The 27,287-nt window shown below is 48.5% G+C and overlaps 1 protein-coding gene across 1 annotated transcript; it reads left to right on the top strand.

The window, feature by feature from the left end:
- On the top strand, positions 1 to 26,228 carry PLAC8 (placenta associated 8). Its single transcript, XM_080796722.1, has 6 exons — positions 1 to 209; positions 835 to 889; positions 14,935 to 15,076; positions 17,575 to 17,699; positions 22,398 to 22,511; positions 25,961 to 26,228. Exons 3-5 carry the CDS (start codon positions 14,965 to 14,967, stop codon positions 22,500 to 22,502), a joined length of 342 nt encoding a protein of 113 aa, XP_080652848.1. The 5' UTR covers positions 1 to 209; positions 835 to 889; positions 14,935 to 14,964; the 3' UTR covers positions 22,503 to 22,511; positions 25,961 to 26,228.
- The last annotated feature ends 1,059 nt before the right edge of the window (positions 26,229 to 27,287 follow it).

Genomic DNA, 27,287 nt, shown 5'->3' with positions numbered 1-27,287 from the left:
GCGCGCGGCGGGAACGTTGAAACCGCGTCTGGCGCGCTGCGTCCCTCAGTGCGAGAGAACAGGCAGACGGAGGGTGTGAGTAGCGCGGGACTCCAGATGGCCGGTCTCCCCCCAGATCCTGCCTGCAAACCCCGTATGAAGACGGCACGAAATATGCGCGAAATCCGTCATTTACTGTGTCCAAGGGAGAGAGGAAGTTTCGAAAATTGGTAAGCTCTGCCAGGCCCGTAAAGCCAACCAAACTACATCATGAATCCAATCTTTCCCCCAAAAGATACATGATTGTACTTACCGTAGGACAGGGAACGGTTCTTTTAACAAGAAATATTTTCATTTTCTTTTTTTTTTCTAATTATTAATTTAAATTCAGTCTAGTTAATGTATAGTGTATTATTGGTTTCAGGGTAGAATTCAGTGAGTCATCAGCCCCAACAACACCCAGTGCTCCCTCCATCACCCAAACCCCTTTCCTCTACCCACCACCCCTCCAGCAACCCTCAGTTTTTTCCCTAGAGATAAGCGTCACTTAGGGATTGCCTCCCTCTCTATTTTCATCTTATTTTATTTTATTTTTCCTTCCCTTCCTCTATGTTCATCTGTTTTGTTTCTTAAATTCCACACATGAGTGAAATTTATGGTATTTGTCTTTCCCTGACTGGCTTATTTCACTTAGCATAATGCCCTGTAGTTTTTTCTACGTGGTTGGGGATATCAGGAACACACCTTGCTGCCAGAATTATACCAGCCAATAAAAACCTCTGAATCTGTTCTCTGTACTAGGTCTGCAACGGAAACACATTTACTTCTCTGTTTTCACATACCTTTCTCTTTCAGTGAGATACTCTCCCACGCTACTGATCACTTCCTGCTCGGAACCTAGTTCTTAACTGTAAGTACTTTGAAATCAAGCAATTCTTTAAAAGCTTATCTTAGCACTGGGGGGAAGAAAAGTTATTGTTTTTTTTTTAAAGTATTTGGTTTCTTTATTTTCAGCTGAAAAACCAGTATTTTCTTAACTAACTGCTTTAAATTTAGTCAAATTCAACAAGTATGTGCCAAACATGTGTTAGATGCCATGCTTTTCAAAGGGGTGCAGCCTTGAATTCTTATCAACTACTGTTTCCAGCAGAAAACACTTATCAGGTGTTACATTTACTAACTTGATCACTGATTTCATTCCTTGTATTAATACATATGCATATTTACTTGTGCTAGTCTAATTTCTTTGTGCTTTGAAAATATTTTATTTCATCTATCCAGTAAAATGTCAGAAATAGGAGATAGAAATTTTTGGATTTACTAATGAATCATGAGAATCTTTGAATTTTCAGTATGAAAGGAAGAAAACAGACTAGAACGTTTCAAAATTAAATTCTGGTGCTTCATTCATATGCATAGAGATGTTACCCTTCTCACCTATCCTTACATTTTTACCTTTGAAGCTTAAGAGATGAGAGATCAAGAAACAAAAATGTTTCAGTTAAAGAGAAAAGAATCGGGTGTCGGGCTGGCTCAGTCAGTAGAACATGGGACTCTTGATCTCAGGGTTGTGAGTTTCAGCCTCACATTGGGTGTACAGATTACCTAAAAAATAAAAATTGTTTTAAAAAGTGAAAAATCAGGACGCCTGGGTAGCTCAGTTGGTTAGGCGCCTGCCTTCGGCTCAGGTCCTGATCCCAGCGTCCTGGGATCGAGTCCCACATCGGGCTCCTTGCTCGGTGGAGAGCCTGCTTCTCTCTCTGTCTCTGCCTACCACTCTGTCTGCCTGTGCTCGCGCGCTCTCTCTCTCTCTAACAAACAGATAAATAAAATCTTTAAACAATAAAAAAGTGAAAAAAAATCAAAATTTCGTATCAGTAAACACCAGAAAGAAGAAGAAAGTCTAAGTAATAAATTAAGTACCTGAATTGATTAATGTAATAGAGTAATACATGAATTCTATTGGTTAATATTGGTGAGATGCTGGGCTGTTCTCAAGAGTTCATGTTCCAAGGCAGGGGAGATAGATATGAGGTTAGTCGTTAACTAAGACCAATTGGCGAAATTAGGATGTTTAACGTGTGAGCCAAATTCTGCAAGATTTCCTAGCATTGAGGCCATTCCATGAAAGGAACCTTCTAAAGAAAGGAGTTGGTAGTCTCTCTTCGAAACGTGGGCACCAAGATTCCCATCTCAGTTCCTCCTGTCTCCATTTTTTTTTCTTTTCCCTGAGAGGAATATTCCATCACTCTTTGTTCCTGTGGGATCAAAGGTGGCACCAAACAAAACAGCTATGGGGTCACTTAGTGATGGGCAGAGCCGCTGGCCATGGAGGAGCTACAGACATCTCCTTCGCCCCTACCACATCTAACACGGCGCTTCCACGAGCACTGGCTGCCCAACAACTGTTTGCTGGATCAGATTGCATTTGTAGTTGTTAGTAACAGAGGAGAAATGAAATAGCCCCAGGCCACGGGTGACAAAGTGTGTTCTGCAACGTCAGTGGCACTGGGATGTCCTGGGATGCCAGGGTTCTGCGCAGGCAGCTGGCAGCAAAGGAAAGAACGGAGCTAGTTCGGCCTGTGCTCCTCAGGCAGGCTGGAGGCACGGGCATAGGCTGTTATCTGCCTGGAGAAAAGTACGATTTTTCTGATTCTCACCAAGCTGTGTCTACAGAAAAGAGCGACCTTTCTCTGCACAACAGCACCTTCTGGCTTAGGAGCACCCTGGGGGTGCCCAGCCCATGTCTAAAATAACAATTTTAGAGGATAATACCCAGGATTCTACCTCGGAAACAAGCTCTCCAAGTGGTTTTTACACGAAGCAAGTGTTGGGGACCACCGACATTGGAGACAGGCTTGTAGATCAGGTCTCAGAAAGTCTTAGCGCCTTTACTGGGCTTAGAGAGATTCCAGGAAAGTTGGCATCACAGCGGCTCTCCCCGGCCCCAAACATGATGCTCTCCTGCCTTGCATACCCGGGGTTGACAACTGTCGCAGACTTGGTGGCTGCCGCACGGATATGTGTAGGTCACCTGGACATTGTGCGTTTGTTACGTGTCGAGATTTTGTTGCAACTTGAAGTTCTCTAGAATTCGTGAAGTGACATTGAAGCCACAGAGCCGCGTATCAGTGTTCGCTTTCTCCTCTCCATTTTACAACTACCAAGAAGGCGTTTCCCGGGGTAACAAAACCCTTTTCGAAATAACCTGAACCGGTCCGGTGAAAGTCTGGGACACCGGTTCGGCGCGGCTCTGCTCTGCTGGGCCGGCCGGACAGGGCAGCCCTGCGCCCCGCAGGCGACCTTCGTCGGGGAGGAACTTCCCTCCGGGGCCCGCGCGCTGCGCAAGGTCCACGGACGCACCTGCGTCCCCACAGTTTCCACGTTCGAAGGAGGAAATCGAACGTCGCGAAGGAGGCAGAACCCTGAACCCTCGTCCGCCGCCCGAGGACCGGGCACGTCACCGAACTGAGCAAGTGTCTTTCTGTGCAGATGCGGCGCGGCCAGCGCGGGCCCCGGACCCGACGCGGGGACCGGACGTCAGAGCCCCGGGACCGTCCGGCCTGCCGGGCTCTCGGGCGCGCAGCGGCCGGTGGGAATCCCGGACCCTGCAGCGCCCCGAGGGGGACCGTCCGCGGAGGGAGGGCGACCCCGCGGCCGCAGACACGCGTCTAGTCGGAATCTCCACGCTGCGCTCGCGTGTGCCAGCGCGGCCGGACCTCCCGACGGACGGGGGGGGGCGCCGGGGGCCGGGACGCGGGCCGCCCGCTCTCCGTTCCGCCCGGCCGCGTCGCAGGGCCCCACGCTCGCGCCCCGCCGGCTCTGCTCGGGGCGCGCCGTCCCCCCCTCCCCCCCACCCCGCGCCGTCCCCGCCCCCCTCCCCCCACCCCGCGCCGTCCCCGCCCCCCTCCCCCCACCCCGCGCCGTCCCCGCCCCCCTCCCCCCACCCCGCGCCGTCCCCGCCCCCCTCCCCCCACCCCGCGCCGTCCCCGCCCCCCTCCCCCCACCCCGCGCCGTCCCCGCCCCCCTCCCCCCGCGCGTGCTCTCGCTGTCTCCGAAATGAAGTTGTGAAAACCTGTATTTCTTTTAAACAATGGAGAAGAAAAAAAGAATAAAAGAAAAAGAAAAGGAAATGAGGAAGAAGCTGTGCCAGTTGCGGGACCAGGATTCTGCTGCGGGAGGGGCTGGAGGCCCCGAGTCCGTCCGCGGGATTCACCGGACGCCGCGTGCCCGGCGCTGGCTCGGGGCGGGGGCGGGGGGACCGCAGCGCTGGGGTCACCGCAGCCACGACCGCCTCGCAGACGTGATTGACTCACTGGTTTGAGAGAGAAGCAGAGAGTGAGGCTGAGCGAGCGCGAGAGCGGACGGTCCAGGGGAGACGCAGGCGTCCCCGGCGCCGGGAGGACCGTCCCCGCCGGCCCGGGGCAGGGCTGGAGCGCGCGGCCCGTGCGCCCGGGAAGGCCGCCTCCCCCGGGGCGGGAACCGGGAGCCGCCGGGCCGCGGCGGGGCGAGGAGGGTCGGAGGCCGCTGCCGCGGAGGAGGGGGTTAGCTTGGCTCGGCCGGACCCCGACCTGCCCTCTCTCGGCCCCTTGACCTCCCCGCCGGACGGGAGCCCGAGCGCAGCCGGACGAAGGTCCCCGCATTCCGCCGCCCAACACGCGCCGCTCCTCCCGACCGGGCCCGCGCGGGGAGGCTCGCCCGGACCGCGCCGCTGCCCCCCGGGCCCCGCCGTGGCCACCGCGCCGCTGCCCCCCGGGCCCCGCCGTGGCCACCGCGCCGCTGCCCCCCGGGCCCCGCCGTGGCCACCGCGCCGCTGCCCCCCGGGCCCCGCCGTGGCCACCGCGCCGCTGCCCCCCGGGCCCCGCCGTGGCCACCGCGCCGCTGCCCCACGCCCGCCGACCCCGCAGCGCGGCCGGTGCTCTCCTGGCGGACCGCGGGGAAAGGCCTTTGCGGCGGGTTTCCTAAGAGCGCAAAGATCAAAACCTAAATCCACTAGTGATCTTTGTAGCGAGGCAAACCCGGGGCGCCGGGGAGGGGGGGCTCGGCGGGGAAGCGGCTGCCTTTGGCTCAGGTCACATCCCGGCGTCCCCGGATGAGCCGTGCTCGGTGCAGAACTCGCTGCTCCCCCTGCTTGTGCGCTCGCTCCCTCTCTCTCTGACAAATAAATAAAACCTTTAAAAAAAAAAAGGCAAGCTTAATAAATTTAAAATAAGTTTCAACTGCTCTGGATATAGTTTATGGTATTTTATACACAAAAGAGAAATCCTTTAGAATACTTTCTAAGAATGGGGGGGTAAAATTTTTATAATGCCTGTATTTACATTATGCACCGCTTGAATTTAGGAATATATTTTTACAGCACTGGTAGCAGATTGTTTTTGTGTTTTTCACTCTAAATCTTACGGGGCTCCCCTCTTCCCATGATCTGTTTTATGTTTTGTTTGGTTATTTTTAAAAATAATTTTAGATTTATGGAAAATGCTGCAATAACAGCACACAGACAGATAGTAACAAATGTTGACCAGGATACACAGTACTTAGAACCTTCACACAAAATGCAGCCATTTGGGAAAACAGTTTGAAACAGTTTTCAAAATGCTACACATGGCGTTGGTGGTGGTAGTGGTGAGCGTCGCTACCTTCCAACATGCTAAAGGTAGAGTTACCACTTTGTCCCACAACTTTGACTTCTGGGTATCTATCCAGGAGAAATGAAAATAAGTGTCCACACAAAAACCTGTAGACAAACAGTAAGTAGAGCATTCGTTAATAATCAAAAAGTAAAACAACCTAAATGTCCATCAGCTAGCTAATGAACGGATAAACACAAGATGGTTTGTCCACACGGTGGAATGTTATTCAGCCGTAGAGAAGTACCGGCACACACTAGAACATAGATAAACCTTGAAAACATCACGCTAACTGAAGGAAGTCGGTCACGGAAGACTACGCACAGTCTGGTATATCCCAGGGACATGTTCTAAGACGCCCTCAGTGGATCCCTGAAACTGCAGACCGTACCAAACCCTGTATATGCAATTTTTTAATGCATACATAACTATCATGAAGTTTAATTTCTAAGTTAGAAATTAACAACAATCTAATCTAAATTAGAGATTAACAACAATAAAAATAAAATAGAACAATTATGACCGTATACTGTAAAAAAAGTTATGTGACTATGGTCTCTCGAAATGTTATTATATCTACTCACCCTTCCTGAGATGATAAGATGCCTACGTGAGGAGATAAAGTGAGGTGAATGACGTTGGCATCGTGACAGCCCTAGGTGACCAGTGACAGCTCTAGGCAACAGCACTAGGCGACTGGACCATATGTCAAAAGGAGAAAGTTCTGCTTCCAGACCTCAGCTGACCGTAGGTAACCGAGGCCACCGATGAGGACTACTGCACCATCTGATTCCATTTATGTGAAATGTCCACAATAACCAAACCAGTAGAGACGGATTAGAGGCTGTTGGGAGCTGGGCAAGTGAGGGGATGTGGGGAGTGACTGGTAATAGAGATGGGTATTTTTAAGGGATGTGTGATAAAAACATTCTAAAATTTGATTATGGTGATGGCTGTGCAACTATGGATATGCTAAAATTCCTAAAGTACACATTTTAAATGAGTGAATTTCATGGGATGTAAAACACATATCTCAATAAAACTATTTTTTTAAAAGTGCACAGCGTCCCTGGGTACCCTTCACCCAGGTTTCCTGATTCTTGTTGTAAATTACATGACCATAGTGTAAATATTGAAACCAGGAAATTAACATTGAAAACTATTAGCTAACTAACGGACAGATCTTGTTCAGATTTTACTAGTTGTCCCCCTGAAGTCCCGGGGAAGGGAAGAGGAGTCTTTGGCACCCGGGAGCTAGCCTGGTCTGGCCAGCATGCCATCTGTATGGCTACGTGCTGGCCTGGCACTCACACTGGGTTGTTGTGGGGTTTCTTTGTTTGTTTTTTGTTTTTGTCTTTTTGGAGATGTAATGGACATCTAACATTATATTAGTTTCAGGTGTACAACGTAATGATTTCAGATTCGTACATATTGTGAAATGTTCACCATAATAAGCCTGGTGAGCATACCACCACACGTTACAAATTTTTTTTTTAAAGATTTTATTTATTTATTGGTTAGAGAGAGAGAGAGAGAGAGAGAGAGAGCGAGCGTGCACAGGCAGACAGAGTGGCAGGCAGAAACAGAGGGAGAAGCAGGCTCCCCACCGAGCAGGGAGCCGGATGTGGGACTCGATCCCAGGACGCTGGAATCATGACCTGAGCCGAAGGCAGCCGCTTAACCAACTGAGCCACCCAGGCATCCCGTTACAAATTTTTTATGAGAACTTTTTTTTTTAAGATTTTATTTATTTTTTTGACAGAGGGAGAGCGCACAAGCAGGGGGAGCAGCAAGCAGAGAGAAAGGGAGAGCAGACTCCCTGCTGAGCAGGAACTCCCCCCCCCAATGCTCGATCCCAGGACCCTGAGATCACGACCTGAGCTGAAAGCAGACACTTAACTGACTGAGCCACCTAAGTGCCCCTTGATGAGAACTGTTAAGCTTTATTCTCTTAACAACTTTCAAATATACAATCCAGTAGTATTGACTATAATCACCATGAGTACAGTACACCTGCCGGACTTGCTTATTTTGTAGCTGAAAGTCTGTACCTTTTAATCACCTTCACCCATTTCTCCCACACCCCACCCCTCACCTCTGCAACCACAGAGGTTCTGTTCTCTGTATCTGTGGGGTTGGTTTGGTTGGCCCGTTGATTGCTTGGTTTCGGACCCCACATACAGCATCTGTCTTCCTCTGCCTGACTTATGTCACTGAGCACAGCACCCTCTGGGCCCCCCCGTGCTGTCCCTCACACGAGCTCCTGATGTTCTTCTCTTACACATAAAGAACTTCCCAGAGCATCGACGTCAGATAAGGCTAGTCTGCGACCATGATGGATCGAGATGAAAACACTTGTACTCCGTAATCATATTTGGAGATATATTTGAACTTTAGACATTATTCGAGCCACAACATACCAAACGGTGTCCTCTCCTGGCTAGTACGAGTGATTGCTGCTGCTACACCTCCGGCAGAATTGACCTCGCATTCCTCAGTGCTCCCAGCAGACCCTATTAATAGCCCCAATGGTAGTTGTATTCCGCTTTGGGGACCACCTCCATTCCCTTGATCCTCCTTCAAATCTACCCAACCAAAAAGTGTTTTCTAATACCCTTCTCCTGAGACTTCCCACAGTCCCCAGTGTGTGCCTTCTCCCTTGCTAGAATACGTAGTAAACCCGACTTGCCCAACTATGATTGTGTTCTTCATGGTCTCTGGTTGAAGAGCACTGACAGCCCCTTTTCTGCTCCGGGATTCAATTCAGGATCCCAAATCGCACTTGGTCTTCATGTCTCCTTAGTCTCCTTCCATCTTGAATATTTCCCCTTTTTTTGTTTTTCACGATCCTGACACTGTTTACTGGTCAGATGTATTACAGCATCTCCCTCCATATGTGTTTGTCTAATAGTTCCTTACGAATGGATTCTGAGTATGTGTTATTGGTAAAGTAACACAGAAGTGATGTTGTGTCTTTCAGCGCATGATAATAAACAAAGACATGAGCACCCCTTTATGAGCCTTGCCTTCAACCACTACCACTGTGGGGGCACCTGAGTGGCTCATTCTGTTGAGTGTCCTACTCTCAATTTCAACTCGGGGCATGGTCTCAGGGTCGTGAGATCAAGCCCTGCGTTAGGCTCCATAGTCAACGAGGAGCGTGTTCGAGATTTTCTCTCTCTGTCTCTGCCCCTCCCCATCTCAATATATATCAATAATTATCACTGTGCTGTTTGCCAAATGGTGATCTTGTATCTCCATCGTTCCTTCTACATTCATTAATAGGAATTCTATCATAAAAAAGCACTGTATCTTCCCTCTCGTTTTATAATTTGTTTTTATTTATATCAGCATGGAATTATGGTTTATGAGTTATAACCCATTACTAACGTTAATTTGTTGCTCAAATCGTCCTGGTTTGGCCACTGTGAGGGCCACCAGATGGGCTCTGAGGTTCTGTCTCTAAGCCATTCTGGAGCCCTTTTTGAACTTTTGGTCCTGGATCAAGAGGTTCCAGGCTCCTCTTGTACTTTCCCTGCTCTAGCCCTGGAATCAGCCATTTCTCCAATGAACTCTGACTCCCTTTTATTGGAAAATGGCATTTCAAAACCAAGATTTGGGCACAAGGTATATTCAGGGATAATGGGCTTTTGTTGCTTCTAGGTCCTCTCAGTGGGCGGCGCTAGGAAACAGATTTATGTACACACACACGTCTATATCTGTGTGTGTTTGTGTGCGCGCGCGTGTGTGGGTGAATAATCGTGAGTTCGCACCTCTGATTCCAATCCAACAGCACAGGATTCATTCCAGCCCTCCTCCTTTCCTTTGGGAATTTCTTTCTCTGACAGTAAAAAACCTCAGTCTCATTATCCACAACATATTTATTTGTTCAAGCCTCGCGTGTATATATATACAAAGAAGTTTCAGAACTGCTAACCTATACCCTTGTGAAAAACAAGTTTCCTAACTAGGGATTAACATTTGTTGCTTTTGTCTTTAGCCTTATATAGCATGGTCAAAACGCGGCTTTCTGCAGGCATCATGGTTACCTTTTTCTTCCTCACTCCCGTCAGTGCGTTTCTAACATTAATCATAATACAAGCACGTGACTTCGTCACCGTGTCTATTGCCTTTGGGGTTCCTTCCACATTCCGGTTGACTTTAATTGTCCCTTTGTGTGTTGACTTAACATGTGACATACTAGCATGATTTAGAGGAAGAGCCATACAAAAGGGTGCGCTTGGGGTGTCAGCCCGTCCCCACCATTCCGTTGCCGTCCTCTCATTCTTTTCACCCCATTTACTCTGAACATGACACATTTATTCATTTCTGGTTTATTCTTTCTGTATTTCTCATTGTATGTTTTCTTATATCCCCTTATTTCTCACATGAAGGGTATCAGACAACACGTGTTCTTTTGTGCATGGCTTATCCTGGAAATCATTCTATATCAGTTTATAGAGGTTATCCTCATCCTCTTTTTGATAGCTGCACAATGCTCTCTTGTATGGATGTCCTGTTAGAAAACAAAATTCGACTGAGTAATACGTACAGATCTTATTGGCTTTGTTCAATGATTACGAATCAGGCAGCACCCAATCTACCGGACAGCAAGGAGCTGCGAGGAGCTGCACAAAATGAAAGACTTCCACGGACAGAGGGAGCAGGCCCAGGGCCGTTGTACTAGACAAAAAAGCAAATAAATGGCTGTGCCGGGTCCATTTTCTTTAGGGGTTCGCAGGGGTCTATCAGGCAGATCATCTAACAAGAGCAGATTAGACAATTCCTGACGGACCGGCTGAAGATTCCATTTCTGGGAGGGCCGAAGCGGATCTCCGTGCGGCGACACGGGGTTTAGCGCAAGTGGCTGCCTTGTCCCCACGGTACGTCATTATTCAGCCACTCTCCCATGTACGCGAATACCCTCAGGCACGTACATTTTCACATGGTTGGAGATACATGTTCAGGGTCATTTCGAGAAGTGGGATGACAGGGTGCAGTGGTGACCGCGCACGAGCCTTAGATCCGCATTGTCCGAGCTCCTGCCCGGCGGCCGCACCTGCCTGTTTTCTTCGCGGCCTCACCAAGAGAGCGCGTGGCAGACTTTTTAACTTGTGCCAATCTGACAGGCATTTAATTGGTATTTCCTTAACTTTGAGTGAATTTGACCACCTTTTTGATACATATCTTTTAAGGGTCATTTTTATGTCTTTTTTGGTGAATTATCTGTTCCTGCCTTTTTACTATTTTCTTAACTTTAGGGCTTTTAAATGTCTCTCATTTTAGAATCTTCTTTAAATACTTAATGTTGGGGCTCCTGGGTGGCTCAGTCGTTAAGTGTCTGTCTTTGGCTCAGGTCATGACCCCGGGGTCCTGGGATCAAGTCTCGCATCAGGCTCCCTCTCCCACTCCCCTTGCTTGTGTTCCCTTTCACGCTGTGTCTCTCTCTGTCAAATAAATAACTAAAATCTTTAAAAATAACAATAAATAAACAAATACTTAATGTCAGGAAAGCTGGGTGGCTCAGTTGGTTGGGCGGCCAACTCTTGGTTTCTGCTCAGGTCATGATCCTGGGGTCCTTGGTTCAAGCCCCACGCCGGGCTCCCTGCTCAGTAAGGAGTCTGCTTGAGGATTCTCTCTCTCTCTCTCTGCCTCTCCACCTGCTCATGTACATTTTATATGTACGTGTATATATATACATACACATGTATACACATACATATATATAAAATAAATAAGTCTTCAAAAAAATAAAATAAGTACTTAATGTCAAATCTTGTGCTTTGAGATACGTATAATCATTTTATTAAAACTTTAAATGTGTGGTGTTTGTGTACTATACTCACTAATGGGAAAGCAAATACCTAGAGCTACTTGCTGATAGTGATGATGTTCAACAGAAACAAATAGTTAAGAGACCATTTTTAAGCTTTACCTGCTTTCTAAAAAAAAAAAAAAATTAAACTAGTTTATCCTCATGCAGAATAACTGAGCATTCGTTTCATACTGTTTGCCAAGATTTGGGGGGCCACCTGTGAGAGTGGACCTGGATAATTTATTATTAATTGTGATGAAGCCTGGGCAGACTTAGACATATTTGAACCATTCCTGCATGATACACTTCCAGTTGCGTGGAGAAGTATCCAAGCCATTATCCTGTTTTTAAAACTATCCCTGGTGTCATATACTGCACTCTCTTCTTGTTCAAAGGAACCAGAAAACTAGCTAAGTGTTAAAAAGTCATGAGATCTGTAAAGAAACCAGCTAATTCAAGAAAAAGAAAAGTGTAAAATAATATGGAACAACGGAGATAGTTTGTCTGTTTTTGGACCTGCTCTCTCTACGCAGAAAATAATATTAAAAAGGCAAATATTATGACAATGCTTGAGTATCTTGAAGCACTGTGTTTTCAGTTATAACGTGTGTGTGTGGGCGGGGGGCGCCCGCCACGTGCTTTTCAAAATGCCCTGAAGTCTGAAGTGGAAATGCACGACATCCCGGTGCCCAGCACGCCGCAAGGGAATCAAGCCTCCTGCAAGTGCTCAGATCAATGAGGCACGTGCCTTTATGAGGGTAACATTGAGCTTGGTGCTAACGGACTAAACATGAAAGGGGGTTCCAGGTCTCAAGGAGATCACGATAAGCCGATGGCGATGCCACACTGTACTCAGCACGGCGACGGGGGAGTCCAAAGCCAAGAGGCAAAGGGCGGAAAAGGGTCTGTGGAATGAGCCTGAGAAGGATTTGAGTTCCACAGTTTACTTAAACTCCCTGAGTGTCCATTTCCTTATCAACTCAGTAAAGATAATAATTCCTACTGTGCCAGGCTGTTGTAAGATTAGGTGGACAATGTGAGTCCAGCACAATGTCCGTGGGAGAGTAGAATCTCAGTGAATATTAGGTGATATCATTACCAACAATTGTACATGGAAATCATCAAATTTCCTTGCTATGCTTTTGTACATGATAGCCACTCTCCCTTATTTTACCTGATACCTTATTGCTAAACTCATCTCCAGACTTTATCTCACTGAATACTAACAATAGGCACCTGGGTGGCTCAGTCGGTTGAGCATCTGCTTTCAGCTCAGGTCATGATCCCAGGGTCCTGGGATCAAGCAGGAGTGAGGCTCCCTGCTCAGTGGAGAGCCTGCTTCTCCTTCTCCCTTTGCCTGCCACTCTGCTTTCTTGCGTTTTCTCCCCTCCCCACCCCTGCTCTGTCAAATAAAATCATAAAAAAAAAAAAAAAAGAACTCTCAAAAAGTGCGTGAGGTGGTCGGAAACCGCTTTCATGTCATAGACTAACAAATGGAAACTTGAACGACTAGACTGGTTAAGTGACTAGTCCGAGATCACAGAGTTTAAGAAACCAGGATTTGAGCAAAGATACTCTCACTCCAAATCTAATCCATGTTCTATGAACCCCCCACTGCCTCTGCTGATAGAAATTAGGATTAACTTCACAAAATGGACTTCATAATACACTTAATACACTTTTTTTTTAATATTTTATTTATTTGACAGAGAGAAATCAGAGCTAGGCAGAGAGGCAGACAGAGAGAGGGGGAAGCAGGCTTCTGCTGAGCAGAGAGCCCGATGCGGGGCTCGATCCCAGGACCCTGAGACCACGACCCGAGTCGAAGGCAGAGGCTTAAACCACTGAGCCACCCAGGCACCCCAACACTTAATACACTTTGCTGAGACATACTGTCAGGACTTGTCCCAACATGTGTCAAAGGGCTCCCAAGCCAGCACTGAGTGGGCGACACAGGCCTCAGGTAAATTTGAAGTGGAGAACTAGGATACAAAAAACTGGAGAGGACTTCTGTGATATTGTGCTTTATAATAAGAAATACACATATGGTTTTTATCTCTGTTCGTGGCACGGAGCTTCTAAAATCTTCGGAATCTCTTAACCGACTAAGAGCCATAAAGGTGTTCTCTTATTCATACCAAGCCCCTCTCAAGTACCGGGGAGTTTATCTTAAGGAAGTGATTTTCGGAAAGCCCTTGAGGTTGGGCTGGTTGCCCGGAACCAACCTTGTGATCAGAGGACTGGAACGTTCAGCCCCACCTCCCAGACTTCCAGGGAGCTGAGCGGGGCTGAACATTGAATTCAGTTACCAGCGGCCAATGGTTTAATCAACGATGCCTAATGCAATAAAGCCCCAGAAGGATGGGGTTCAGGGAGCTTTGGGGTTAGGAAGCCCGGCAGGGGGGCAGCCCCAGACCCCACGTGTTCTGAACTTGTGCGTCTCCTCATCCGCTCATTTGAATCCTGCGGTCTCCTTTGTTCCACAGCAGTAACCCGGTAAGTAAACTGTTCACCTGTTTTCTGGGGTCCTGGGAGCCCCTCTAGCTGGTTGAACCCAAGGAGGGGTCACGGGGACCGTCGGGCGGTAGCCGGTGAGTGGGAAGCGCGGGCGACAGTCTGGGCTGGTGACGGGCGCCCGAAGCGGAGGAGGAGCGGTCTCGTGGGGCTGAGCCCGGCGCTGCGGGTCTGAAGCCCCGTCCTGCCGGCGCGGGTGGGCGCGGGGCTGGACAGGGGGACCCGGCAGCTGCGATGGCAGAACCGCTCGGCGCGGGGGAACCGCCGCACGCCTGGTGAGCGGAAGGGAAGCAGACTGCCCGTGGGCAAGCAGGAAACAGGGGAGCGTTGTTTTTTATTATTATTATTCTTATTACGACTGCTAGTCATAAATAGATCCAAGACAAAAAGAACCTTATAAAGGAGCAGGAGGGGGAGGGCATGTGTGCACCAGAGTTTCGGGCGTCGGATGGCGCCGGCCGAGCGGAGCCTGCTCCCCGCCGTCCACCGCTGCGGGCCACTGCGCGGCGGTCATCGGTCCCCTGGCTCGTGTGGATGCCGGAAGCCTGTCTAAAAACAGTACCCATGATGCGGTTTTCCTCCCTTACTCCAGAAGAAGCAATCGGTCCTTTGGTCGGTTCAGTGAATTCCTTGCCCCAGGGACCTCTGTCCTCAGGGGAGTAGACAGAGAAATTACATTCTTCCAAGATCAGCAACCAGGGGCGCCTGGGAGGCTCAGGGTTGGGCGTCTGCCTTCGGCTCAGGTCGCGATCTCGGGGTTCTGGGATCCAGCCGTGGGGCTCTGCTCAGCGGCCAGTCCGCTTCTCCCTCTTCCTCTCCCCTCCACTTGCGCTCTCTCCCTCTGTCTCTCAAATGAATAAATAAAATCTCTTTAAAAAAAAAAAAAAGATCCGCACACAACTTAATCAAATCGTCTCACTTGCCTGGGAAGAATGCTTCGAAACAGGTTTCCATGAGCAACCTTGAGTCTTCTCACACCAGCTTTTTCCTTTCCAGACCACTGCCACTGAGGACCCCGCCCCGGAAATGCAAGCCCAGTCCCCGGTGGTCATTGTGACTCAGCCTGGATGTAGTCCCATGCCCCAAACCTCCAACTGGCAGACGGGCATGTGTGACTGCTTCAGCGACTGTGGAGTCTGTAAGTGCTGGGAAATGTGCCCGTCATCGCTGGGGGGGGGGGGGGACCCAAGGCCAGAGCCCTCCCTCATTCCTCCCTTATGGTGTCGTAAGGGTTCCCGGCCTCCTACAGGGCACCCGGCATGCCGGCCAGTGAATGGGAAGCGAAGGAGAAAGGCTTGTGCTGGTTATAGGTAATTTTTCTCCAGCACATCAGTCAATAGTCTTACTTCTGAAATAAATTCTGGAGTTAAGATGGTAGCAATGAAGCTGATGATTCTCACAATGAATGGGTCTGGTCTAATGATTGTAAATAGACCATACATGAAAAGAAAAGAGGTATTTCCAGTTTAACTTGATTTTAAAAAAGAAGAAAGAAAGAAAGAAAAAGGAAAACGACTGTTCTTGTTGCATATATAGACTCACTACTTCCGAGTCACATAAAGCATAGTATGCATCCACGGCTGTGACGTAAGCTCGGTCAAGAATTCTTTAAACTGATGCGTTTAGGTTTTTATACACCTGAGAATAAAGAGTTCTAAAGGCAGTCAGCTTCTCATCGGGGAAAGAATCTCTGCCTCTTCTTTGTTTCCTTTTCGTGAACCTCTCCAAGTGCAGTTGGGGAGCCGCGCTCGGGCATGGGGGGGGGGGGTCAGAGGGGACCAAAGAGCTCAGCTCTTGACCCCGACCAAGGAATAAACAGGCGCCCGCGACAAAAAAAAATTTTTTTTTTAAATTTGACAGATGGAGATCACAAGCAGGCAGGCAGGGAGGCTGGCAGAGAGAGAGAGAGAGAGAGAAGGAGGGGAAGCAGGCTCCCTGCTGAGCAGAGAACCCGATGCAGGGCTCGATCCCAGGACCCTGGGATCCTGACCTGAGCCGAAGGCAGAGGCTTTAACCCACTGAGCCACCCAGGCGCCCCCACCCACAACCAAATTTACTCTGAGGTTGGTTTGCCTGCCTCAAGCCTACAGAGCGCCCTGAGACAAGGAAAGAAAGTACATCAACCTTTAACGTACCAGTGACAGTGAAATTCGGATCAAGTTGACCCCTGAGCAACATGGGTTTGAGCTGCGCTGGTCCGTGTAGATGCAGACTTTTTGTTTACAGTCCAGCACTATAAAAGTATCTTCTCTTCCTTGTGATTTTCTTAGCATTTTCTTTTCTCTGGCTTACTTTATTGTAAGAGCACAGTATGTGACACGTACAACATACAGAATGTGTGTTAGTAAAGTGTTTAGGGCATTGGTAAGGCTTCCGTCAATAGTAAGCTATTAGTACTTCGGTTTGGGGGGAGTCAAAAGTTACACGCAGATTTTTTGACTGCGCCGAGGGCCAGCGCTCCCAAACCCCCACATTGTCCAAAGGTCAACTGTACATTAGAAAGCACAGAGAGAAAAAAATTACCTAGAAAATGGAGCAATGGGTTTGCTCATTGGCTCTCATTTCTTACTGGATGACCTGGGGTGATGACTTACACTTCTCAAGACATTAGTTCAACATCTGCAAATCATAGTAATACTAAGTGACTACATTACTAAAACCCTGTGAAGATGAATAGCTTTGTCCTCCTGCCTCTTGTATCGTCACTCAAATAAGTGAATTACAAGGTCTAATAAAAGCTTAATTGCTTCAAGGGAGGACTTTTTTTTTTTTTTTTTTGAGAGAGAGAGAAGAAAGAACATGAGAGGGGGAAGGTCAGAGGGAGAAGCAGACTCCCCACTGAGCAGGGAGCCAGATGCGGGGCTTGATCCCAGGACTCTGTGATCGTGACCTAAGCCAAAGGCAGACGTTCAGCCAACTGAGCCACCCAGGCCCCCATGGCAAGACTCCTTAATTACTGCCCTGACCAAATCATTCTCCCTTCTTAAAATATTTCGCTGGTTCCTTATGACCTTCCTGACAAACTCCACACACTCACACCACCATCCAGTCCCCAACCTGCCTCGACTTCCAGCTTTATCCCCGTCCCACCAGCCATACTGAATGAACACCAGCTATTGCCAAGACATGCCAAGTGATGTCAGAGACTTTCCTCTCCCTTTTGTCTACCTGCCGAATTCTACTCATCTGTCAATGTTCCGATCGAGCAGCACATCCTCTCAGAGCCGTTCGAGGCCTCATTTCTGTGGTTGACCCCTTGACATCTTGAGTAGGTTTCCGTTGGGGAATTTTTCATGTTATCATCTGACTGCTCTCCTAGACTCCAGAAAGAGGCAGTCAGTTTCGAGGACAATCTCTGGAACACGGCTAGGTTTCTGTGAGTCATTCAACAGATGAGTGAAGGCAGGATGACAGAAAGGACGCATACTTGCCAAGGTGTGTGGATGACCGAAACGACTGGGTGGAGAGAAGGGAGAAGCCGATGAAATACCGGGCAAAAGCATGGTGGGTAGCCTTGGCAGCAGGATGTGTGGCCAAGACCCCACGATGGGGACCGTCGTTCATGAAAGCAAACTAGCTCCCACAGGTGGCTGGAACAGAGTGGAGTAACTCGTGCCTCTGGCTTCCTGTGTCCAGGTCTCTGTGGCACATTTTGTTTCACGTGCCTCGCATGTCAAGTTGCGGCTGACATGAATGAATGCTGTCTGTGTGGGACATCCGTCGCAATGAGGACCCTCTACCGGACCCGATATGGCATCCCTGTGAGTCTCTTACAACACTGTAACATTCAAACATGCTCCAACATTGAAAATCATAATCGTAAAACTGCAAGCCATTTGATGGGGTCCCTCACCCGAATTTGCTTGGTTGGCACTTCCTAGCATGTGCAACCTTCTATCCAGTTGCCGTAGCAAGAGATCTCCCTGGTTAGGTGACCTTCTAGGTTTCCGTTAAAGACCTTAGAGCATAAGCAACTCTCGTATCTGCATGCGTATCAGACAACGGATGGGGACTATTCAGAACCCAGCATGCCCCAAGTTCATGACAGAGGACACCTCACTGAAACCTTACGCCATCCGTCCCTGTAAAGTGAGGGGGTCCACAGTTTACAGATGAGGTCTTTGAAGTTTTCAGAGGTGGAGTAACTTGCCAAAAGACATGCACTAGGAGTAGAAGTTGTCGATATTCAACCCTACCTTTGCATGAAGGCGCGTTCCATGATGCCACAAGCTGCCCTTTATGTAGTAGAAGGACTCGCCAGGGAAACACAGTCAAAAAGAGATGCAGATGATGCCGACCCGGGTACATACAGATCCACATAACGAGAGTGACTGTAAGGAAGAGGTTCATGCGACCGTGAGGGCTGGCAAGTCCAAACAGCACGGCAGCCCGGCAGGCCGGGAGGAGCCGCAGCCCGGGTCTGAGGCAGTCGGCCGGCAGGATTTCTCTCCTGCTCTGGGGAGGTCGATCTTTCCGTACAACGACCTTCAGTGGCTTGGATCAAGCCTGCCCACGTCACAGGGTATAATCCACGTCACTTAGGATCCACTGATTTAAATGTTACTCTCGTCTAAAAAGTCTTCATAGAAACATCTAGAATATATGGGTACCATGGTCTAGCCAAGTTGATACATAGAATTAAGCATCACGGGGAACAAATGACGTGGCAAAATATATTAGGAAAGCATTGAATTCCATTGAAATTATTTTATTTTTTTCATTTAAAAATGTTTCTTAAAAAAATGTTTCTTAGTTCTTTGATTACAAAAATAATACATGCTATAGACCTAATTTTATGACAAATTCAAACACAGAATTATGGAGAGTAAAAAGTGAAAATCTAACCCCTTTACACACAATCAGCGTGTTATGTTGGCAATGCAGACCCTTGTTAATGTGTTCACAGTACTCCCCTGCATACGTAATGTACTCAGTCGCTTCCTTACTGAGGGACCGTCAAGTAGAGCTGCAGATTAAATAGTTGTTAGAACATGTAAGTCTGTACGTGCACTGGTACTTCTGTAGTCCAGTGCCCGAGATAAGATTGATAGATCCCAGGGTAGGCACGTTCAGAATTTGAAAGATACCATCAAATACCCCTCCAAAAGGATTGCATCAACTTATAATCCATTAACATTAGATGTGTGCCCCATATGGGGTAATATTTTTTATGTTCAGATCAGAGATTAAAACAACAATCGAATGTCGTTTGCCTCTCTGAAGAATTCTTCGCTGTTCCCACTCCCCACGTCCCAGTCAATGTTTTCTGTCCTTACAGCTTGCATTGTCTGCAGCTTTATGTAATACAAGTGTCAGTCTGTACTCCTCTGCCCAGCTTCTTTTAGTCAGCGTACTTATTTTGAGATCCACCCACGTTCTTAAGTGTTCTTTTTTTTTTTTTTTAAAGATTTTATTTATTTATTTGACAGACAGAGATCACAAGTAGGCAGAGAGGCAGACAGAGAGAGGGGGAGGCAGGCTCCCTGCCAAGCAGATGAGCCCGATGTGCTCGATCCCAGGACTCCAGGACCATGACCTGAGCCGGAGGCAGAGGCCCTAACCCACTGAGCCACCCAGGCGCCCCTTCAGTGTTCTTAACACAATAAATTAAATTAGGGAAAAAAGAAAATATGTAGATGACAAATAAGCACATAAAAAGATAAACATTGGGTCACCTGGGCGGCTCAGTGGGTTAAGCCTGTACCTTAGGCTCAGGTCATGATCCCAGAGTCCTGGGATCGAGCCCCACATCGGGCTCTCTGCTTGGCGGGGAGCCTGCTTCTTCCTCTCTCTCTGCCTGCCTCTTTGCCTGCTTGTGATCTCTCTCTCTCTCTCTGTCAAATAAATAAAATCTTAAAAAAAAAAATGTTCACCATCATTAGTCATCACTAGAGAAATGTAAATGGAAACCACAGTAAGATACCACTATTCAACTATGGGAATGGCTAAAATTAATCAGAACCACACTACGTACAGCCAGATATGGAGGAACCGAAACTCTAATGCAATGCTGGTAGGAATGTAAAATGCAGTTTCTTAAAAGTTAAACACACTGAGCCATTCTACTCCTAGATATATATTTTTTTCTCTTTTTTTCAAAGATTTTATTTATTTATTTGACAGACAGAGATCACAAGCAGGCAGAGAGGCAGGCAGAGAGAGAGACGAGGAAGCAGGCTCCCTGCTGAGCAGAGAGCCGGATGCCGGGCTCGATCCCAGGACCCTGAGATCATGACCTGAACTGAAGGCAGAGGCTTTAACCCACTGAGCCACCCAGGCGCCCCTACTCCTAGATATTTACCCCCCAAAATATATATCCATACCAAGACTTGCCTCAGATGTTCAGAGTGGTTTTGCCTGTAACAGCCCCAAACTGAAAACAATCCAAATGTCCCCCAGCAGGTGAATGAACAGAGTGATGCATTCCTAGAATGGAGTAGTCTTCAGTAATAAAAGGGATGAGTTATTGATACAAAAACCTGCATGAATCTCAAGATGAATCGAGTTTTAAGTTGTGGGTAAAAGAAGGAAGGGTCATCACTAATTGGTAAAAATGTGTTGTGGGACATCTCTAGGGACTAAAAGCAATCAGGAAAGACCTATGCAGGAGGAAGAAAAGAAGCAAAAAAAAAAAAAAAAAAAAAGGTGAGGGGGGGGCGGTCTGGGTGGCTCAGTCGGTTCAGCAGCGGCCTTCGGCTCAGCTCACGGTCCGGGTCCTGGGATCCGGCCGCTCTCGGGGCTCCCTGCTCAGCGGGGAGCCTGCTTCCCCCCTCCCTCTGCCCCTTCCCCGGCTTGTGCTCTCTTTCTCCATCTCTCTCTCTGTCAAATAAATAAATCAAATCAAACAAAGAAAGTTAATAAAATAAATCCGTGAATACCGAACACGAGGTCCGCCGTCTCCCGAGTGACAGCCGTTCGCGGTTCTCTGCGGCGCCGACGCGCCTTCCCCTTCGTCCTCCCGGGGAGTCCGCGTCCGGTCCGAGCGAGGCTGGTCTCCGGGAGGTGAGGAGCCGCCCCCCGCCAGCGCCCGCTCCTCTCCCAGGGCCCCAAAGCCCGCGCCGGGTGGGGGTGCCCTCGGCCAAGCTCCCCTGCTGCGCCCTGGGGCGAAGCCACAGCCGCGGCGGGCGCAGGGCTGGCCGGGCCGCGCGGTCGGCCTTCCGCGCACCCCCCGCCCTGCACCCCGGCCTGGTCCTCGTCCTTCCCAGCTCCGAGCTCCGGGGCGGCCGCGCCCGCCCGCGCCCGCGTCAGGTGTCCGCCTCCCCGGCGCCGGGTGACGTCCCGGCCGGGAAGCCCGTGGCTCCCGGTCCCCGGAACGGGCTCGGAGTTCGGGCCGGCGACCAGCCGGGCCCGCGCTTGCCGGTCGGGCTTTCCTTCGCCGGCGCGTGCGCGCCCGGCTCCGCTGAGGTCATCACGCGTCGCCGGGAAGCGCGGCGGCGCCCAACCGCGCTCGCGCCGGCGCTTCCCGGAGCCCCGCGGGGACTTCCCTCCGGGTCAGAGGCCGGCTCGGCCACGTGCTGGGTTTCCGCGGCGCGAGAGAGGAGGAGGACGTCGTCTCTAGGCCTCCCACGAGAGAGGACGAGGCTTGAGTTGTCGCCTCCCGCTCCTGCCCTCCGCCCGCCACGCACCTGCACCCCCCAGCCCACCCCCCGCCCGCGGGCCGGTGACCCGGGCCGAACCCGCGCTCGGTCCTTACGTCACGAGGCCGAGTTCGCGCCCGGCGCCGCGTCCGCGCCCGGCGCCGCGTCCCGCGGTGAACCGTGACTGCTTTCCCCGCTACACTTGGCTTTTCCCGGTCTTAATAATTCTTGGTGTTTTCATTAGCGATTTCCCCCGTACTCCGAGTTGTTTTCCACTTACCTTCACCGCCTCGCGCCTCAGGTTTCTTGTCTCCTTCCGACCCGTTCAGCACAGCAGACGTGCGACCGGTTGGACCTTCTCAGCCGAACGGGGCCCGACCTGCAGCGGCCCCTGGGACTAGTCGCTCTGCGCTTGCGGCGCGGAACTCCTCGCCCCGGGTCTCCTCCGCCCTCACCTGCGAGATCCCGTTAGCTTCTCGGGCGGGTTAGGCTCCTGTTCGTACGTCCCACGTCCCCCTCCTTCCCGGAGTCGCCCCTTGTTGGGGTGGACACACCCTCTAGTAGCGTCCTGAGACAGGGAGGAGGTGTGGGGAAATGTTGAGGGTGTCCTTCCTGAAACTCTGTTTTTCCCTCATACTGATGGTGGGGTTGACTGATATCTTCTATATTTAATATTGCAAAATACAGGAAAACTTTTGATGGCATTAAAGGAGGAGTTATATGGAAAAATCCGTTAACATTTTCTTAAATGTATCCATCCAAACTCTGAATTCAAAGGATCAGTTCTTTCTGCTTCTCTTCAAAGTGTCTTAAAAATCCACAAGTCCTAATTTCCAAGGAGGTGGGTTTTAAATTTCTGTTTCTTTTCATATTTCCAAACAGGGGTCCATTTGTGATGACTATCTGGTGACGCTTTTCTGTCCTCAGTGTTCTCTTTGCCAAATCAAGAGAGACATCAACAGAAGGCGAGCCATGCGCACTTTCTAAAAACTAATGGTAGGTCCCAGAATCTGCGTTTTGTTTGAAATCTAATAAGGGCTTTGTAAATTATCCATTATTTTGAGTAATAATTCAATAATAACAATGCCTTAAGTCTCTCAAAGGTTATCTGAATATAAAGATCGATTTATTGTTAGGATTTATTGGTTTCTTCTTATGAGGAAGACAGCTGCATTACCTTGCTGCCTTTTCACTGTGTCCTCAAATGGCGGAGAGAGAGTAAGCGCTGATCTCTCCCATCATGAAGACAGTAATCCCATTGTGGGGGGACTCATCTTCCTGACCTTATTTCAGAACTAATTATCTCCCAAAGGCCCTACCTCCTTACACCCTCACAGTGGGGATTAGGGTTTCAACAGGTGAGTTTTGCAGGGGGCATAGACATTCAGTTTGCAACAATAGCTTTATGTTTTGAAAAAGTTTAGTAAATAAAGGGATGGTGACTTTTCTCAGAATTCCTTTTTCTCTGTTAATGAGGCACTTACCACTTGTAAAATGCCAGAGTGTAGTGAGATACAAAAGATGCAGAAAACACGCCCCCTACCAAGACAATCAAACTGACAAAAGAAATTGGCAAATAACTATAAAGTAGTAGAGCAAATGAAAACTGCATATTATGTAATATGTGAATTGACTGCAGCATAAAGTGTCTATCAAGAATAAGGGGAGAGAGACTAAACAGGAAAATCGTATTGGAAAAAGCGAACTCTGCAAGTGGTCATATAGAATACAGAGCATTTGGAAATGTTATATAGAATCTGAACTTCTGAAAATTAGTCAAATCATTTCCAACTAATTTTTCTAGTATTCTCAGAACGAGCTATTAAGTAGAAATAAACATGATTTTTCTCAGTCTGCTGTAGCATTTGCCCTGAGTACGGGAAGAAAGCATCCATTTTTCCATTCTTTGTAATATGCCGCTTCATTTTTCCAGTGGATGAGAACCCTGTATAGGTTAACAAATATGGAGGATATATTTTAAAATGTCATTTATTTAGCAAATGATGTATCAAGTACCTAGTCCTGGGCAGGATAGTGCTAAGTGCTGTGGGGACAGAAATAAATAAGCTGGCCCTCTCGTCTTTAGAGACTGTATACTCTGAAGGAGAAGGTCGGACAGCCTCTAGACAGAACAACGGGCTTGACTAATGCCTTTAGGCCAAGTGCTATTTTATGTGCAGAGGAAGAACAGATCATATTCTGTGAGATGTGTAAATGAAAGGCTCTTGAAAGCAGCGGGTTTTTGCTCTAAAGAGGAAGTGAGCGTCGAGGTCACAAGAGGAAATGGACGGCACCCCGGTCATAACCGCGCGGATTTAGTGAAGGCCACTTGCCACACGGGCGTGGCTGGGAGGTCTAGGGCAATGCCAAGGGCGGGTCCTGGAGCCGCGAGGGCCAGCAGCAGTCGGGCGTCACCACCCCTGGGCCTCAGGGAGGGGACGAGGGAGCAGTTACCAGAATCCCAAAGGAGTGAGCTCTGAGCTGAAGGCTGCCCTCAGAGGACCCGTAACCTCTCCCACTAGCGGGCAGGGGCAACCCGCGGCGACCTCACGGGAGGCAGGCAAGAGGGGAAGCGTCCTGCTCTCTCGTTCCCACGTCCTTCCAGGCTCTCCACTGCCGCGGCGCACGGCCGCGGGCGGGGAAGTGCTGCCGCGCTCGAGAGTCAGCCTCCTGGGCACAGGGCAGGGCAGACAAGCAGGGCAACGGACCCGATGGGGCGGACACTAGATCTCCCACGTGAGCTGTGACTTTACAGAAGCAGATGCTGCTTCTAATCAGCAACAACATTAGTGAAGCTATAGAAGCAGAAAGACGGAAAACATCTTCACGCGTTTAGGTCCATCCAACTTGGCAAGAACACGTCAGTGGGAAAATTACTAGAAAAGGAAGATTTTAAAAGTGGGTTGGGGCCATGGCACGCAATAGAATGAAATTAGGCTAATGATTTGGCCTTTTATTTGGTAAGCAGAGGGGGGTTACTGCAGACTTTCTGTAGGGAACAGCGTCAGCAGAGCTAACCCTTCAGAAGAGTTACCGGCCGTGGTGGGCAGCACAGACTGGACAGGACGAGGCCGGAAGCGAAGACCAGAAGGGTTAGACCACCTCGACCCTGTTTATTTAAATAAATACACGAGACGGGTTGGACAAAATACAAACCCACACATACATAAGGAATCCTGACAACCGAACTTTTTTTGTTTTTAACCTCAGAGAGATGATCTGACTGGATCTTTGCATTGGTTTGAAGTAAAATGTCCTTGGTGTTCCTGACTCTGGAGCATCACCTTGAACTCGACATTATTCATCAACAGTGAAACTTTAGATACACAAATACTTGAAGTAGGAAAAGCAAGAGACAAAGATCAAAGAATAACATGATTTCTCTTAAAAATAGGTTGAGGGGCACCTGGGTGGCTGTCAGTTAAGCATCTGAGTTTGGCTCAGGTCGTGATCTCAGGGTCCTGGGATCGAGCCCCAGTGTGGGACTCCCCCTCGCTCAGTGGGGCGTCGGCTTGTCTCTTTCCCTCGGCCCCTCCCCCCCATGCTCTCTCTGTCTCTCTCTAAAATAAAGAAATTTTAAAAAATAAGTAGGTTGAAAGGGACAAAGGAACCAACAGAAAAAGCTCCCAATTGTGAACATCGGAACACTGCAGCAACACCGTAAAGTAGTAGTAGATTACAAATGAAATTTTTAGAAAAGATTATAACCAAAGTAAAATCTCTGTGAGTCCATACTTAGATATATGTGTGTCTACGTAGATAGACAATTAAGCAAGCAAACAAATAAATAAATGGGGGAGAAGAGACAAATCTTCCAGAAGCACAGAATTGCAAACAACGTACATGTGTATTCCTCTCTCAAGGGGATGGTGCGTAACTGCCCACCCCTTTCCAGTGGGTTTGTACAGTGACGTCCTTTCCGAGAGTATAGTATGAAAGGGGAGGGGGGGGGAAGAGTGACCTTATAGTGGAGAAACCTGACAAGTTCAGCCAGGTGACCAAAGGGAACCGCATCCGTGACAGGCATTCTGCCAAACACCCAACTGGTACTCATCAAAATTGCCAAGGTCATCACAAACAGGAAGTCTGAGAAACAGCCGCAGTGGAGAGGAACCTAGGAAAACAGGATGACTAAATGCGATGGGCTATCCTGGGTGAGATCCTGGAACAGAAAGAAGACATTAGGTAAACAACTGAGAAATCGAACTAAAGCATATGCTTTGCCAAATAACATTATATATATCAACCTTGGTTCATTAGTTGTAACAGACCTACCTTAGTAAGATGGTAACCGGTAGGGAAATTGGTGCAGGGTATATGGGAACTCTCCGTACTGTCTTTGCAATTTTTCTGTAAACCTACAATGATTCTAAAATTTAAAGTTTATTGAAAATAAAAGCGTAGATTAAGAAAATTCAAACCTATTCTTTGTGTGTCCCTCGTAGGTGAAAAGCTCTCACCGAAGCCGCGAGGTCAGCAGGTGTCTCTCTTCAGCTTGGGTCTTCCTCCGCCTTTTGCACCTGAGAATGAAAGATCTGTGTGATTACCAAAAAAAGGGAATTTGGATTTCTTTTAAATGAATGTTTTCCCTTAGTTTTCCAAATTGGTCCAGCTCAGTCTCTCTTTGCTTTCATATTATTAAACTTTCTGGCTTACGAATTTTGTGTTCCATCTGGCACGCAAACAAAATAAAAGATTTTACTAACAAGATTCTTTATGCTTCTTTGCTCTCAGTGTTTTCGTGTCATTAATTTTAAGGGTCAGTCTCATAGTTTTGTTCCGGTAATGTGGTTTCTTCGCAGGAGAGTTTGGTCCATGGCAACTCAGTTCTCTTTCATCTAAGAACTTTGAGACAGAAAAAAAGACTGTAGTGACTATTATAAGACATTTATAACACATTTGGCTAATCTTTTTGCTCTTTATCGTATTATCTGTAAGTATTATTAATGCCGACCAAGTAACAGCACACTTCGCCCTGCTTCCTCGCTGCACACCTGCCAGGCTTGTGGTGCTGATCTCCTTTCTCTTCTCAATATGAAGATTCAGGACAAGTAATAAACGTTCAGTGATCAAATTCAGCATGACCCAGTTTTGATTAAATATTGATAAATGCATAAAGCAACATTTTTTTTCACATTCATTATTCTCTGTGTTCTATACACATCATTTTGCCCTGATGAAAACCTGACTCCCTGGTTCCCTTTGGTTCTCTCTCCGCCCTTGAATCCATGTCATTTGTCGGCACGGGGAAGGGGAGGCAAAACTACTGGAGAGGTTTATTGTGCAATTCCAGAGAGAGCAAATGTGAAGGCACCTTCCTGGGCTCTCGGCAACCCTGAGTGTTCGACCCCTTCTTCTCCTCGCCCCATGGAGTTAGGTGCTTCGCAAGGTTGATCTGGGATCCGCTCTTTTCACACCTCATGTTCTCAGTGTCATCTACTCCTATGGCTTCAGCCGTCCCCTAGATGTCAGGGAGGACCATGATTTCCAGTCTCCCCGTTACTGATGACGTTCTGAACGACTCTCCAGCTGCCTCCTAACCAAGTCCATCTGGATGTCCCTTAGACCTTTTCTACCCCACATGTCAAATGCTATCACCACTTACTTCGTTGTTCAAGATACGAACTCGAAGTACCAATGAGTATCAGTGAGTCCTGAACTGACTAATCACACCCTTCGCCCTTCTCCTCACATCTAATCGGCCACTGGCTTCTGTCACTTAAATTCCACTTGATAACCCCAATGGATGACCTATTTTGCTTGCTGCTGTAT

The sequence above is a fragment of the Martes martes genome, assembly GCF_963455335.1.
Source record: "Martes martes genome assembly, chromosome: 2".
NCBI classification, from domain to species: Eukaryota; Metazoa; Chordata; class Mammalia; order Carnivora; family Mustelidae; genus Martes; species Martes martes.
This window is presented reverse-complemented; position numbering and strand designations above follow the sequence as displayed.